Below are 15,657 nucleotides of genomic sequence, written 5' to 3' on the forward strand. Positions count from 1 at the left end.
CCTATACCCAGATAAGTCGACTGATTCTCGGAGGCAGGCTGTACGGATTTGGGGAGAATCGCGACTGTCAGCACGTTGTGGGAACACAGGCGAAGTTGCCCTTAGTACGAAGGAGTGGCCATATGGATAGGGAATACTGCAATTTCGCAGACGCCATTTGCAAAATGAGTTGTGCCAGTGTCCCTGGCGGCTGCCATGTGCTTAAAGCAAAGTGTTTTTTGATGTTGTTGACATAGAAGCTTCAGGGGTGAGCGCGCCGCAGATGACCCTGCTGCTCTAGAACAAATTTCAGTTCATTGACAAATTGTCTGAGTAATTGGGATAAACAGCTGAGGCGCCCTCAGTGTTGAGAGTCGACAAGTCAACAGTATTCATAGAACGAAGACATACTAAATGAACATGAGAAAAGACAGCGTGAACAGCAAGCATATGTACCTCTGTTGTTGAGATCTGAGGGTCAATAACCAAGGCACAAGAGATGCTTATTCAAATTCTCGGTTTTCTTTCCTCTCTACAACGGCCTATAGTTCCGACACCGCGGGTGCAATGAACTCATTCATGGTAAATTTAACCCTGTGAGAAGGATCAAATTGGTGTAAAGAAAGTGGTAACGATAGAATCAACGGTGCAATGTTTGGTTATATGCTCTGCCGTTCGTCAAGGCTCATAGCTACAACTGGGGAATCCTCATAAAAAGTTTTGGTATGACACACACCTATACAACGGTGTTCATTGGTTCTACATTTGTCCGAGGCCTGAGGCCCTGAGAGAACTTCGGAGAAAGATCCAACGGAAGTCCGAGCACCTACTTGTACATGAAGATCAGTCGGCGTCCGGCCTTGCCAAGTGAAATTACCTTGACTGCACCATCAACAACAGAATTTGCGGCATGTCCCGCTCACTAAGTTCAGCTTCCTGGGTTACTGTCTACTCGATGAATTGGCGTTACAACACGCTGTTCCATTGACCCAAGACAACCTTGGTTATAATTCAACGACTCATCAGGGGTAGAGCCATCTTAGTCGAGCGTAATTTGCCCCCGTTTAGGCTGCCAGTATGTGCCGTATGCGTATAGAAGGTATACAAACGATGAAGCATGTCCGAGTCTGTTGAAGTGAAAAGGTCACTGAAACCAACCCTCCGGCCAAAACCTGTCCGGCGCAAAGTACGGCGCTACGGCGGATATATCCGCAGTCCGGCGGCAAAAAACGGCCAGGTAGCGGACTTTCAAAACACCTAGGTAAGTCTAATACTACGTGTTAATCTTATCACTCCTTATTATTTTCGTATGGACCCCGTATCTCAGCTACCGCCCTCCAATAATCACTGTCCAGAGCCCCAGTGGGTGTGGGCTACCTCTACCAGTAAAGTTCAAGCAGGAAAGGAGAGGGTGAGTTGCTAGAATCACTCATGGCTAGCTACGAGGGCTTTGGATATGGCGGGCCGTGTGACCGAAGAAACATGGTATTATCATGTAAATAGTTGATAAATGTAAATGTGGAATAGATTGTTAGTTAGGAAGCATCGAAGTAAGCTGGAGGTATCGGGCATTGGTGCTGTAGTTGAACGTCGAGCCTCCAAGTGTGTTTTTAATGTCCGACGTGCCGTCTGTTAGCTACCAGCTTTGCCGCCGTTCTTGCCGCAGTGCGCCCCGGACTTTTATGCGCCGGAGGGGTGGTTTCAGGGATGTTCTCAACAACTTCAACCGTTGAAGTTGTTGGTGTTAAGTTGTTAACCTATAATAATAATAAAAATAGACCCTTAGATAATCACATTTCTTTATTTTACTCGACGACGTTACAGTGGCTGTGCAAGCCGACTTGAAATGTTTGTTCTGAGACAGACTGGCCATCATGCGTTTCAACGGAGAGCATTTGCGACCCTTGATACCGTTAAAGAGGGCAAGCGCGTAGCTTCAACAGTACCTCCATGGTCAAGGCGGTTCGAAATTGAAGACAGGGATGTGGAAGATACTGTTGGCGGCCCCGCCCGGCGTACGGTTTGTATCCGCATGTCCAAGACGCTCGCAGGCGGGATGGTTGACGCGTTTGCTATTATTCGTGGGGTAGAGCGCAAATTTGGGCGCATTCGTGAATACCGGTTTATACGGGTATGTGCAATAGAGTGGTTTTCAGATTTCAGTCTGCTCAAGCACCATTAGGATGCAGAAGTGAACTCCGAGTACCAGATAATGTGCTGGGCTGCATTTCAATCCGAGGACTCGATGAACCTTATTCCAGAGCAGGGTATCACCATGAATATCCCGGCTGCAACGCAAGATCCTACTATACCCGAAGGAGGCCCGGGGCTTGAACAACTTCAAGGTTTATTTGACGTGAAGGAGACAGATTCTTCCAGTCCCTCAGCATACTCTGCTGAAGGCCCTTCAACACAGCCGAGATTGATTGAACTCAATGTTCGACGAGCTGGTGTGTACACCTACTCTTTCTCATCTTGCAACAACGCTGTGTGCTCACATCGTGGACAGCAAGCGACTTGCGTTTTAATGGAGATAGCAGGCCATTGAATCTCACGAAGATGAGCAGGCTTGCAATTGGAAACAACTTCTATCACTGGGGAGGTTTCTATCCTCTCAAGCCTCTTTATACATCATCCCCCTTCGCTTCTCCATCCGAAGAACTACCAACTACTCCAGACCACGAACAAATGCGCATTGCGCTGAACAAGTGGAGTCAAATACTTGGGCGACCCGACCCTTCATTTTCACAGATGGAGGCTGCAGCTACAGCAGAAGCACAAGTAGATACTCAAAAAGATATGGCAGCGGATTCAGAATCGCCTAGTGATCCATCGACACCAACGATGTTGTCTCAGAAAAGTCGAAGGAGGACTAGACGCCTGGAGGAATCCTGGATACCACTATCGACGCCAGAACCAACAGAACCGGCGCTGCCACCCCCCGACGCTATAACTCTCAAGAAGCACACAATTACCAAGACTTCACAGCCTTCGAAGCCTAAGATTTCGCGCAAAGAACGTCTGCTCGAGCAGGCTCGTAACCAAGCTCGCGAACAGGTCCTGCAGCAGGCTACACTGCGTGCCAGAGAAGCCGAATCTGCTGGCCTCGAAGATCCAAATTCAGAGACACTAAGGGAGAGTGTTGAGGCCCTTACGAAGGATTCTAAAGTCGATGCAGCTTCCCCGACCGATGTGGTGGATGAATCTGTGCCTGAAGTCAAGCCAAAGGCAGGAGACAAACCGTTGAGCGAGAGCCAGGTCTCGCCCGCGAAGGAAAAGTTGTGGGGTTTGGTTGGGAAGTGGTTCTGATCGATATTGCCAATATAGAGCTTTTCTGCACACACTGTCTTTGCCTATCAGGGGAGCAGGCCGTTGTGGCACGCGAGTGTCAAGGGTTAGCAGATGTTATATATTTGCTGTTTACCGGCACGCTTGTAGACCGTCACCAGGCTTCGTCTTGCCGGAGGTGTTCAGACGCGATTCGGCAAGTTGATGGTACGACATTACTAGTGATATACGTGCTTAGTACTACTCTCCTGGTGTTGGTTTTTATTTCACCCAAGTTAACCGAGTTCTGTGGAGTTTCCGCATTCGCGGATGGTTATTCTTGCTCCATAAAATTTCTGGGAGCGGCGAGACCTTGCATTATTTGCCACTGATATACAAGTTTGGCCAGATCTGAGCGCGATAAACGGTATGTGATCTACGTTGAATTATTTTGTGCAAAATCATTTGTAAATTTCGGACGACAGCGACCTAATAGCTAACCGGCAGCAGCCGGCACGTGTAGTTCCGACGTTCCGGTTTTGCACTTCCCCACATCCCACACTTTTTTTACATAAGAGCTTTCTGATCAAAGCTCTAAACTTTCGAGTTTAAAAGACCCGCATCTCTTCCGTTGTATCGAGAAGTGTAGACAGAAGATTAACAATGGCTACCTTGCTTTCTGCGCGTAGTTCCGTTTGGCGACTGGGATATCTTCATAGCACGGCGTTTACAAACAACGGGAGGCGCGCAGGTTAGTTCAAGACTTTGATCTGAACAATGGTTGGGAACTCATCGGTCCGGTAGCATCAGGATATGTGAAATATAATCATGAAGTAAGCTCAATTCGCAACCAGTGATAACCAGGTCAAGACTACGGTGACTGCTTGTTAGGATCCGTTGAATATGGAATCTCTACTAACGGAAGAGGAAATTGCCATACGGTACGTCTTGGCTGTTACATCTTCAGCGGACGTCAAGCTTATAGTGACACAGTGATACTGCTCGGGAGTATTGTCAGGCAAGTCCGCCTTGTCCACATTCAGAAAGCCGTGTGATGATCCGTCTAGTAGGAAAATCTCGCTCCCCGTGTGCTGGAAGGCTGGCGGACGGAAAGTAAGGCATACTTTTTGTCCTCTACTATTTGTCTCAAATATGGCTCGCAGAATTCAATCATGACATTCTCCCTGAAATGGGCAAATTAGGACTGCTTGGACCGACAATTCAAGGCTATGGCTGCGCTGGAGCAAGCAATGTAGCCTATGGCCTCATTGCTAGAGAAATCGAGCGGTTTGTACCGCGGCTTTGGTCTTCATCGTTAACTTACCCTTGCACATGCTAGCGTCGATTCCGGCTACCGATCAACGGCATCTGTTCAATCATCACTTGTTATGCACCCAATCAACGAGTTTGGTACTGAAGCACAAAAGGAGAGGTACATTCCTCGCTTAGGTAAGACTTCTAAGTATCGTGGAGAATTCGCGCTTATACTATATACAATACAGCCAAGGGAGAAATCGTCGGCTGTTTTGTATGAAATCACACCTGAGATTTTGAATTCTCAGTGACGATGTAAATAGGGACTGACTGAACCAAATCATGGTTCCGACCCAGCTGGCATGGAGACAACTGCTGAAGAAACTGATGGCGGCTTTGTCCTCAATGGAAGCAAGACTTGGATATCAAATGCACCTGTCGCGTAGGCTCCCTCGCCTCAAGTTCTAAGATTTTAACTGATCTGCTGGCAAAACAGTGACATTTTTGTTGTGTGGGCTCGTTGCAAATGGGATGGCAAGGTCCGGGGCTTCGTACTTGAGAAGGCAAGCTCTTTATCACTCGTTCTACTCGTGTATCTCACTCCCACATAACTGGCAGGGTCTGAAAGGTTTGGAAGCGCCAGCCATAAAGAACAAGATTGCACTTCGGGCGTCGTTAACCGGTTCGATCTTTATGGACTCTGTTAGAGTAGGCCATGATGCCTTGCTCCCGCACGGACAAGGCCTTAGTGCACCTTTCTCCTGTTTGAATAGTGCCCGGTATGGCATTTCATGGGGTGTGATGGGGGCTCTTGAGGATTGTATCCAAAAAACTCTCGCGTATGCACTTGAGCGCAAGCAGTTTAAGCGACCGCTGGCATCTTTCCAACTCGTCCAGAAGAAACTTGTAGATGCGCAAACTGAAGTAGCCCTTGGCTTGCAGGCCAGCCTTCAGGTTGGCAGACTGAAGGACGCAGGCAAGCTGGCCCCCGAAATGGTCAGTATGGTAAAGCGTAATAACTGTGGAAAGGCTCTTCAGCACTCCCGTGTTATTTTGGATATTCTCGGAGGAAATGCAGCATCGGATGAGTACGTCTATGGTTTTACGTGATCGTCATGCATGTGTTAAGCCGATGTTCAAAGGTACCATGTCGGTAGACATGTTGCAAATTTACAAGTTGTGAATACTTATGAAGGTACGTGCCTTGCTCGCCGCCATCGGGGCGATCGCTGACGTGTTCGCCTTCCAGGGACATATGTTAGTTCTTTCCTTTCACACCATATTTTCCACGATCTCTTGAGCTGACAACCCAATCCCTCTTTTCATCAGGATATCCACGGTCTCATCCTTGGAAAGGCAATCACTGGCATTCAGGCTTTTGCTAATTAGTTTCATCGATGTATTCCTTGTAACATGCGCACGTTCCTATTTTCTTATCTGTCGGAACAGCATCATTAAGTCTTTTTTTTTACAGAAATCTCGACGAAAGACTTTGCATCATACTGATTTAGATGCATTGTCAGGCGCGGGCCTAACATTAATAATTTACCAATCGTAAACTATATAGTATGCAAGACTGTAATGTGATGAATTCAACGCATCGCATTCGACCTTTCTATTTGTTTTGACATTTGCAGCTATCAGTGTACTTAATTTCACCTGTTGCCGCATCGGCGGGGTCAACAGGCGGGAAGTCATCTATCTCACGCTGCTTCGGTTCCGCTCATCCGCAGAGTTTAGGTCTCACACTCCGGCGAAAACGTGGTACGATGATCATACCGCACTCGGCCATGCCTTCCAAATAAACGATGACGGCCCCGACTTGGCGGGACAACAGTTGACGACAGACCAGTGATACGGTCATTGGCACCATAGTGGCACTACATTGGCCTCCATTGACCTCACCTGTTCTCAAACGGCTTGGGTTCTGGCGTAGCTACTCATGGTTGCATTCAAGTTTCTTTAGTTGGGAGCGCCAGGGTGCATTGTAATTTTTCTCTCGCAACCCACAGGAATTTATGTAATTGCACTTTAATTTTGTCATGGAGACGGAAGGCTGAAAAGGCAACTGCATTCCAAGCGGTGGGGAAGGATGATCTACATAGGCGACGATTGGAAATCAGATCAACCACATAAAATCTTTTGTAGCTCCACAACCACATCACATGTTCTTTCACAAATTGGCTCCATCATTGATTTGTATCTCCTTTACATGGATCTGATTTTTACTAATTTTTAGGATGATATCCGGTGTGGTGTTGGAACAAAACTCAGGGTCTTCCCGCAATTCGGTCTACTTCTACTAGCCTTCAAATTCAAACTTTGACTCAAGTGCGGAAAGGCTCGAGAACTGCGAATACTTTCATCTGATATTGACAGTAGTAATTACCGTGATTGTACTGGTGTTGCTAATAGAGATGCCCTTCACACATACCATGTCGCCAACTCGGACTTGGAAATCGGCATCACATGAGTTGACCTCTGCCGAGGAGATTGACTCGGAATTATTTCATGCTCCCGTGACTGCCCAGTGTCACGATGTTGTACTCGTTCTGCATTATGACATCCCTGTAAGGTGCTCATTATATTCAAGATTTTTTTTTGAACAGCTTTGAAAGATTTTTGGGGATCTGGGTGATTTGTCGGGAGCAAAAGTTGCAAATTACTACTATTTCATTTCTCGGAGCTGCAACTTGATCCAAGGATCAAATATACTGCTTGTACAAACCATCATTTCTGGGTATTCTGCTTATGCCCGAATTCTTTCAATGCCAATCGAGCACGCCGTTGAAGTGTTATGAATTTCTCGTATGTTAGCAAGGTATAAGTTAGTACAAAGAGTTTAAATCATATCAAGGGCCGTGAAGCTTGTGGGTCGAGTTCGAACTCCGGTGGATGACGTGCTATAGTAAACAATGTGTGCCTTCGGACTAATTTCACGTGCTTGAGTTTCTCCGCAGATTGCTGTACTACATAATACTACCGCGGTCATCTCCGAAACTACGGTCCGAACTGGAAGCGTCAGCGGGGATTTCTATGCACGTGTTTGCCACGTTCACGACACTATAGGCATCGAGCTTTGATAGAGTTCGTAACTGTGATTATGGGAAAAGGGACTATACCCGATGCTACTGGAGTTTTCCAAGAATGCTGGCACCCAACATAACTGAGAGGTTGTCTTTGTGTGCAAGGGTAGCTCGGATATACGAGTCTTTTGAGTGGCTGTACGAGCGCTCATGGGTAGCGCACGTGCTGGGCGGTGTTTATAGGGATACGAGGAAAAGCCCACTTTTTTCTTCATTCTGGACCAGGACCGTCATCAGGTTTACGCGCTGTGGGCAGCGGCCTCCCAAAGCTGTGACGGACTTGTGTTTAGAGAGGCTCGAGTGCTTTCAAGTTCGCGTCAGATTCCTCCGGACATATTATATGTCGATTGCAGAACGTGTCCCTTCGGTCGAAAAGTTAGCTAGTCGTAAATCAAGACTGATTATCTTGACGCGGTGTTCGCTGGCCCGGCTCGCGTTCGAATCACGAGGCTTGAGAGCACCACATACGCCGATAAAAAACCTATTCCCTCCGTAATGTAAATGTGTGTTGCTGGGGCACCGTATTTAATCCGAAACAAAGAATTAAAGGTCAACGGTTGCAACCCTGAACTTCGTGCGAGTGAAATGATATTCACACTGTTGACTCACAGGCTCCCCCACTGTTAAACAGATCACGGTGCTTTGAGCAAGCAGTAACTTGACTCGTACAGATTTCCGATCAACTAATCCGCTTGAACATGTCTGGTATATTGGCACCCGGATCCGCATGTGGCCATTGCAACCGTATCGCATTGAGGAGTACTTGTATTCTGTAATTGTTGGGAGTGAGCGGGATCTGTCAAGGTTTCTAAGGCTCACGGATCTTGGGCTCAGTGAACAACCAAACTTCGATATCTAAGATCTGGAAGAACATCAGAAAGTCGCAGGCTGAAATGCTCGAGTGTTGACCTAAATGGATGATTTCCTTTTTTGACAGTTCCGCTTGAAAACTCAAATCTATGATTAGAGATCACAAGCCGGCAGGGCGCAGGAAAACTCCTTTGCAATTGTCATTTTCGCATTCGCACAGATTTGCGCGAAGTGTAACATTAATTATGTCCGTTGAATACAGCTGATTGTAACAATATTTGCAGATGCCTTTCAAGCGACCACCGTCAAGTTTGCATACCTCTGGATCCGACTCGGATTCTCACGGCGGTCCTTCCAAACGACTCCGAGTCAGTTCCCCACGGAATGACAATGTCGTTCTGGTGTACATCTTGCAGGCCAAAATTCATCCAGAAAAGATGTCTGAGCTTGCCATGCTAGTCGAGAACTATAAAGTCCAGCGTAGTCTTGAAGAGCCGAGCGTCGTCGGCGAACTCAACCTTGAACTCACTGACGATGTTGAAAAGGCAGATGTCATTGTCACCGCAACTAACATGAGGCAACGCCTGGAAAGGCACGTTGAGTGGAGAATTGCGGTATGAGCCTACACTTCATCAATTGCGCAGAGCACTTGTTCCAATACTATTTACAGAAAACGAAGGCCATCGTAACACCACTATGGCTTCAAGATTCTGTCAAGTCCGGTTGGCCCCTTCCATGCAGCAATTATATTGCAATTCACGACTTGGAAGATGAAACTTTGCGAAATCATGACACTGTTCAAAACACATCACCCGGAAGTTCATCCCGCTTTCCCTCTGGGGAAGAGACAGAGAGTTCTTGGCAAACAGAACTAGATGAACCCATGGATGCTACCGAAGTTGAGTTATTGTCGTACAATGCGAAATATAGCTGCCTACGACCGTCGCCGCTTGTCTGCCCTAATCAAAGTCTGGTAGAAGAAATTGATGTCATTCGACAAAGCAGGAACGTTGAAGGAGAGGAAAGAAGTATCCTCAGCTACTCGAGGGCTATTTCTGTCAGTCCAATTTATTTCCACTGTGTTGTATTGTAATCTTAACCATCATGCCCAGGTCATCAAGGGTCCGTAACTGCATCCCCGTTCAATGTATAACGAGCTAGATCCAATACGCAGCTTACCCGTATGTCATAACGGAACACAATTTCAAAGATCTCCACGAGCTACCCTTCTTGGGAGTGAAGATTCTCTCAATGGTGCTGTCGGCATCCTCCTCACCGTTCACTTCTTGTTGTTCACATACATATTAGATTGAGGAGTTTCTGAAGACAGGCCGAATAACAGAAGCACGTCCGTGTTTTCCCCTCGCTGTATGACTTGGCGCTGATGCAGATGCAGAAAGAATATTGGGAGATACGCGGTTTCAGTCACTCTCTACTTTCATCACAATATACGGCATCGGACCCCAGACCGCTCGCCGTATTTATGACCTTGGTCTCCGCACGCTCGAGGAACTTGAACGATATTATGAAGTTCAACCAGGCGTGTCTAACGAAGAGACAATGTCACTACTTGATGCTGAAGCAAGCACAACAACAAAGGCTGAGGTGGAACAGCCGATTAGGATTGGGTTGGCTCTGCGACACGACTTGAGTCAGACGTGAGCATTCATCCCTTTGGACGAATGTATCGTGCTGTTTTTATTGACATATGCGCCTTTATAGCATTCCACGCGATGAAGTAGAAGAAATTAATAAAACTATCATGCGAGAACTCAGCCACGTCCAGAAAGGATGCAAAAGTGTGATCGCTGGAGGGTGCGTTTACTTTCTTTTCTCAAGTCAGTAACTGCTGTTAATTGTGTTACCCTTCCGTGGATGTGTGATTTTAGTTACCGTCGAGGAAAGCCACAAAGTAACGATGTTGACATAATCATCACCCATACAGACTGGAACTTAGGATCTCAGAAAGTGAAGGGTCTGTGCAAAAAGCTTGTGCAACGACTGCACGAACAAGGTCAGAAATCTGCAATATAAATACTAGGTCGTCATACCGATCAATCACAGACCTCGTCACGCATGTCATGCGTATGTCTCCAGCATGACCACCACGGGTTGTTTGATTTGACTATTGTATAGACCTTTCGGGATTCCACCGACACAACGTCTTGCGCACTCATCACTGGGACTCTTTAGAGAAGGCCCTGACTGTCTTTGTATCGCATAATAATTTATTGCGGCGGAAAGTTCACCGACGTGTCGATCTGATTTTTGCTCCACCGGAAGTATTCTGGACTGCAGTAGTTGGATGGTAAGCACTAGACCCGGCTGCTTTGGCAAGTGATACGACCGCCAATCTAGGACTGGGTCGACGATGTTTGAAAGGGATTTACGGTTATGGGCGAAGCAGCGAAAGCAAGTATTCGCGCTTCTCCGTGTGGGTCCTGGTTAACATGTCTTATCAGGGGGATGAAATTCGACAGCTCTGGAATGTGAGTCTAGTCAACCAAAACGCTGGACTCGGTGTTTCGACCTATCTCACTGCTTTACAGATCACGACGTCATGATTCCAAATTGTACTATCCCAGAACGGAGCGTGATGTATTCAAAGTACTTGGACTTGTCTATGTTCACCCAACACTGAGGAACGCGGATACATGATCCGGGTGGCTGTCTTCAACTTTCCCACTTGCATGATCTACAAATCTTTGTATTTCGACTCCGTTTTCCAGGATTCCCCGCATATTTTGTGGTTTCTTCCGCAGTTATGCGATGTATGCAATTTCGCTTCAATAATATTCCTAATGACAATCTCCAATTCTGAGCTTGGCAAGATCAACTGCGCTAAATTCGAGTACCAACATCATCTCATATGCGGTCCTGCAATTGTAACACTGATCACTATTCTCCAGGCCCGTACGCATTCAAGTCGTTACCCTAGAATAGCTGCACAGAGATCGGGGAGGCCCGTAGGTTCTGCCGGTTCTCCCATACTTTCAATTTAATCAACTCTTCGATTCGGTGAGTGTCTTCCTGTGTCTTCGCTTCTATGGCTCTGCCTCACGACCGGCTTAATTCGCTTAGCGCTTCTAATAACCATCCGCGCAGTTACGCAGAGCTCCGCTTCACACCACAGGTTCGTAGATTCGATATTTTAGCAACAAGTAGGAGAGCTCAAATTTCTTGCAGGATCAGATCTCCATCACGATGCTGTGGGTGTGGGCACGCCTGGGTCCGTCACAGTTTCCTGGCTACTCCGGATTCTTCTTGAACTCGGCAAGATATCAAGCCAAGCGATGTCCATTGCTCAAGCACTTATCAACTCGATCTGCGAGTCTTGTAAGCGAGCACGTTTATTGGTCTGGTGATTATCTCAAATGAATGGGTGCGAGAGCTCAAACTGCGCTACCAAAAGAAAGGTTACCAGAGGTTACCAGCCTCTAGTACTGTGGGTAATGCATTAATTATCGAAATTCCTGTTTGATGGGATTCAGATAGAGGTTTTCACCTGTTATCATGTCTGTTTTCATTTTTTTTTTGTGTCAAGTTTCTGTCATCAGAGTTTGGAACACCCGAGTCTCAAAGTCGCGTGATGTCTATTTTTGCTGGGTCCAGGGTCAGTTTTCCCTCTCACTTTCCAGCAAGCGTGAAGGACCGATTTCGCTGACCGCTTCAAAGCCCGACGCGTCAAATGCCGAAAAGCCTTACCCATGACAAAACTGAAAACAACTATGAGTTTACGAATTTGAAGTGAATTTGATTATATCCCTCGCAACCGATCGCTACCTGTAACCCTGGACTCGTAAAGTTGTTCTAATATTATTGTTCCATTCGACGTCGATATCGGCGGTCACAGCCATACATAGTATAGGCATATAAAATGCAGTAACTCAAGGAATGACTTACGTCAAGAGGGTTGGACGGGCTCTCACCCATCGCACTGGTCCGGAAGTCGCAAAGCTTGCAGACGAATTCGCCAAAAAGTTTTTGCAAAAGTTTCTGGCCTGCCAGTTGAGGGGCTGTACGCTTGTCGGTGGTCTCAGACCAAGTTTTTTTGGTATCCATCACCATTAGAGAGATATGTACTAGGAGTTGTTATTAATATGCCCCGGTGTGAAGAAACACCCACTGATTGATACGAGCGGGCGCTACTGATGCATATCCAGACTAGCTTACTGTGACTCCTTTGCGGCAAAAAAAAAGATCGACATGACTGTGACCAAATCTGGAGTCGTAACGGTCTGCCTGACTGGAACTCTAGTGTCTTGATTTGTTATTGAAGAGCAATCTCTCCGCATCCACAGCACCCTTTCAGAACACGAGGTTCCGGTTTTTATGCTCACACATACAATTATAGAAAATTGTGGGGGATCGGTCACGACAGCATTGAGGAGGGGGGGAAGAATGAAGACATGCGGTGTTGTCAAAACAAATGATGAGATGAATGAATGACATACTGTAGCTTAACCTTATTTTTTCGAGCAGGCGCATCGATAAGGCGACGAGGCGGGTTTGACTTCCAAAACCAGCCATCGAGGCGCATCGATAAGAGTTCTACCAGTACTTCCTGTGTAACAGCGGCTGGGATATCAAATAGTAAGGTACGCGCTTCCATGGAAGACGCGGGTGCGATATGATTTACCACTTACCTGTACAAACTGTAACAGCCTGTAACTTGTTTGAAAATGGAGGAGTTCCGAGGGGGTTAGGGAAGTTCCCATCCTTTTGGGATGTAAACACCTGATGGCGAATGCCTCCAACTAGCCCCGAAACAACTGAACACTAGGCGCCGTCCCCTCACAAGTGTTGAGCGCTAGGTGTTAAGTGTTTGACCCTCGGAGTCGCCCTGATCTCGGTTACTATCATAATCCCTGTTTGTCTCTGTGTAATACTACAAAATTTCTTTTTTGACACTCAGATCGACTCGCCTGCTCACCGTGCATATCTTCCACAGGGACAGCAGATCTTTTGCTCATGCTTATACTCACGTGAGATCCCCATCGTAATTTAATAAAAAGGACAGTTCCCAAGCCTTTGATCGGGAGCGTCGTGGAGGAAACGAGTCTTCTGTCAACTTTCGTTTCTCTCGAAACCTTTTTAGACCCGACGGTCGGACGGAGGCAATGTGAGTGTGGTCCCTAGTAATGCATGATCATGACCCCCCCGTCTTCATCCGCGAACCGAGACTTGCCGACTTTCAGGATTGTCCTGTCCCGTATTCAAGGGTCAAAGAACGGCGGCGATAATCGCGTGTACGGAAACGGACTTAGCTACTAGATCTATGTCCTGAATTGAACATCAACGCAAGTACATGTGAGAGCCGACATTTGCAAATCAAGATGAGTACTTGATTGTAGTTGATTGGTCGGGTAATTGAAAGGTCCTGACGGTCGTACTTGCTTATGAGCGGGATATAAATCCGGGTGATACAAAAAGTTGGCCCAGTTTCCGTTGCATTGTCGCCTACATAACACCACAATATTTACTTTACCAGCCCCCATCTTATGCCCCGCCACTCAATTTCAACCCATATGTCTCAGATAACTGATGGCGACATGGCTTTGATCACTCCAATCTCCCCCTCAAATGCACCTTGGGACCAGTGCCCCCCATCATACCCTGGAAATTCAATGAACACTATCGGCTGGAGTTATTACCCTTTGCCACCCTCCCCACCTATATCTGTCGGTTCAAATATCACAGACTCTCCTGGACCCATATCTAATATATCTCCTGACTCTGCCCGAGAGAAGGAGCAACAACTGTGCTTGCCGACACACCAGGTTTTTGACTTCCCAGAGGTGCCGAACGTATCGTCACCTTCACCATCCGTCTCCCCACCGCTCTCAAAGTCCTCTCAACCACCCATTTCAATCGACACTCACATGCACGCAGAAGGGCTATCTCCCCTCCCTGTTGCAGGCCCTTCGAAGAGACCACGAAGTGGCGGAGAGCGCATCACCACGAAAGACTTTGTGCCACCCGATGTATCGGGGCTGAGCAAACGGGAGGCACGTCTGGTTAAGAACCGTGCCGCTGCTTTCCTTAGTCGGCAACGGAAGCGGGAAGAATTCGAGGCTATGGAGATGTGAGTTTCTTGAATTCTTCTTGTATACATGACAGAACACTAAACGATGCTCATTCCATCGACTCTATAGTCGCGTCAAGGAGCTAGAGGAAGATAATGCGCGCCTTCAAACGACTGCCAAAAGGGGACACGCCTACGATGAGTTACTCTTGGAAGTCGAACAATTACGCGCTCGCCTTTCTGCATCCGAAAAAAGGGGCCGCGAGCTGAAGGCTGAGCTTTCACGAAGGTCAATCAGTGATGTCCACGTGAAGACGGAAAATTACGAACATTCCTTGACTCCAGTATCACCGTCCGCCTCGCTGCCGATACACTCCCATCAGAGATCGGGAGCAACACTTGGCCTGATGGTAAGCAATCTATTCTTCGTAAATATGAATTACGAGACCGATGACCCAACAGCAGGTTCTCCTATGCACGCTACCGTCCCTTCTTTCCATGTCTCCCAGATCGCTCCCCACCACTTATTATATTCCTTTGACGGATCCCTCGGTCCTACACCCCTCATGCAACTTCGACTACAGCTCCATCATCCCAAGTAATTTCGAATGGTCGCCGCATCCTGACGGGGGAGCAGTGATGAGCCTTGGTTTTGGTGATCTCGGAAAGCTTTCTTCGAGCGCCGGTTCCTCATCCCCTCGCAAAGTCGAAATCCATTCCGAAGCCATCAGAGCTCTTGGGGGATTTGAACTTTCCTTCGACGCCAGTCCAGTCAATGACGGAAAAATTCAAGTTCGAATTCACCCTTCCCAATCACACCATGTCAACCGGGATGCCCAATGTGCGCCCCCATCCTCGATGCCTATGTGGTTCGAGTCAGCACCAAATAACTACGGCTCCGCCTTTTCGGCCGCATTGACATATACTGCATCGTCGACACCAGGATCTTCGTTCGTGCCGTTAACTGGCGATTTTGACTTAGATCCTTTTCTTGGTGGACTTCACGACTCAGGAATGCCGTATGGTAGTGGTGGACCGGTGTTCGGCCATCATCCGTCCGATGCCTCATTTGAACATATACCAGGGTTTATGAATGGCGCTCGCAGCGACTTCTCTAAACACCGTCCGCGAGTTTCCATGAGAAACCTGCCAGCTGTCGGGATGGAGGGAGAGTGGGAGGTTCAAGCTTGTTAATTTCGACCGCGATTGGTCAACCGTGTTACTCGACAACCGTTA

At 47.4% G+C, this 15,657-nt stretch overlaps 4 protein-coding genes across 4 annotated transcripts; all 4 read left to right on the forward strand.

The window, feature by feature from the left end:
- The first annotated feature begins 1,782 nt into the window (after nucleotides 1-1,782).
- On the forward strand, nucleotides 1,783-3,570 carry EDB93DRAFT_448655 (uncharacterized protein). Its single transcript, XM_041456412.1, has 3 exons — nucleotides 1,783-2,110; nucleotides 2,162-2,429; nucleotides 2,489-3,570. The coding sequence occupies exons 1-3, from the start codon at nucleotides 1,826-1,828 to the stop codon at nucleotides 3,286-3,288; spliced, it is 1,353 nt and encodes a 450-aa protein (XP_041312889.1). The 5' UTR covers nucleotides 1,783-1,825; the 3' UTR covers nucleotides 3,289-3,570.
- Nucleotides 3,571-6,199, forward strand: EDB93DRAFT_448602 (acyl-CoA dehydrogenase domain-containing protein). The gene is made up of 16 exons (XM_041456411.1): nucleotides 3,571-3,673; nucleotides 3,732-3,997; nucleotides 4,051-4,079; nucleotides 4,138-4,187; nucleotides 4,240-4,264; nucleotides 4,317-4,359; nucleotides 4,410-4,533; nucleotides 4,586-4,695; nucleotides 4,749-4,774; nucleotides 4,824-4,942; nucleotides 4,997-5,063; nucleotides 5,119-5,588; nucleotides 5,643-5,695; nucleotides 5,750-5,757; nucleotides 5,830-5,917; nucleotides 5,975-6,199. Exons 2-15 carry the CDS (start codon nucleotides 3,910-3,912, stop codon nucleotides 5,887-5,889), a joined length of 1,272 nt encoding a protein of 423 aa, XP_041312890.1. The 5' UTR covers nucleotides 3,571-3,673; nucleotides 3,732-3,909; the 3' UTR covers nucleotides 5,890-5,917; nucleotides 5,975-6,199.
- A 2,481-nt stretch (nucleotides 6,200-8,680) lies between these two features.
- Nucleotides 8,681-11,054, forward strand: EDB93DRAFT_1237870 (uncharacterized protein; the record flags this gene model as incomplete). Its single annotated transcript, XM_041451470.1, has 12 exons — nucleotides 8,681-9,010; nucleotides 9,067-9,453; nucleotides 9,558-9,650; nucleotides 9,705-9,744; nucleotides 9,793-10,054; nucleotides 10,119-10,211; nucleotides 10,286-10,410; nucleotides 10,461-10,481; nucleotides 10,533-10,704; nucleotides 10,755-10,808; nucleotides 10,859-10,885; nucleotides 10,946-11,054. 12 exons carry the CDS (start codon nucleotides 8,681-8,683, stop codon nucleotides 11,052-11,054), a joined length of 1,713 nt encoding a protein of 570 aa, XP_041312891.1.
- A 2,843-nt stretch (nucleotides 11,055-13,897) lies between these two features.
- On the forward strand, nucleotides 13,898-15,615 carry EDB93DRAFT_1237883 (uncharacterized protein; the record flags this gene model as incomplete). The annotated part of the gene is made up of 3 exons (XM_041451471.1): nucleotides 13,898-14,481; nucleotides 14,552-14,831; nucleotides 14,887-15,615. The coding sequence occupies 3 exons, from the start codon at nucleotides 13,898-13,900 to the stop codon at nucleotides 15,613-15,615; spliced, it is 1,593 nt and encodes a 530-aa protein (XP_041312892.1).
- Between the last annotated feature and the right edge of the window lie 42 nt (nucleotides 15,616-15,657).

This window comes from Suillus bovinus (assembly GCF_016758785.1).
Source record: "Suillus bovinus strain UH-Sbo-P2 chromosome Unknown EDB93scaffold_3, whole genome shotgun sequence".
Lineage (NCBI taxonomy): Eukaryota > Fungi > Basidiomycota > Agaricomycetes > Boletales > Suillaceae > Suillus > Suillus bovinus.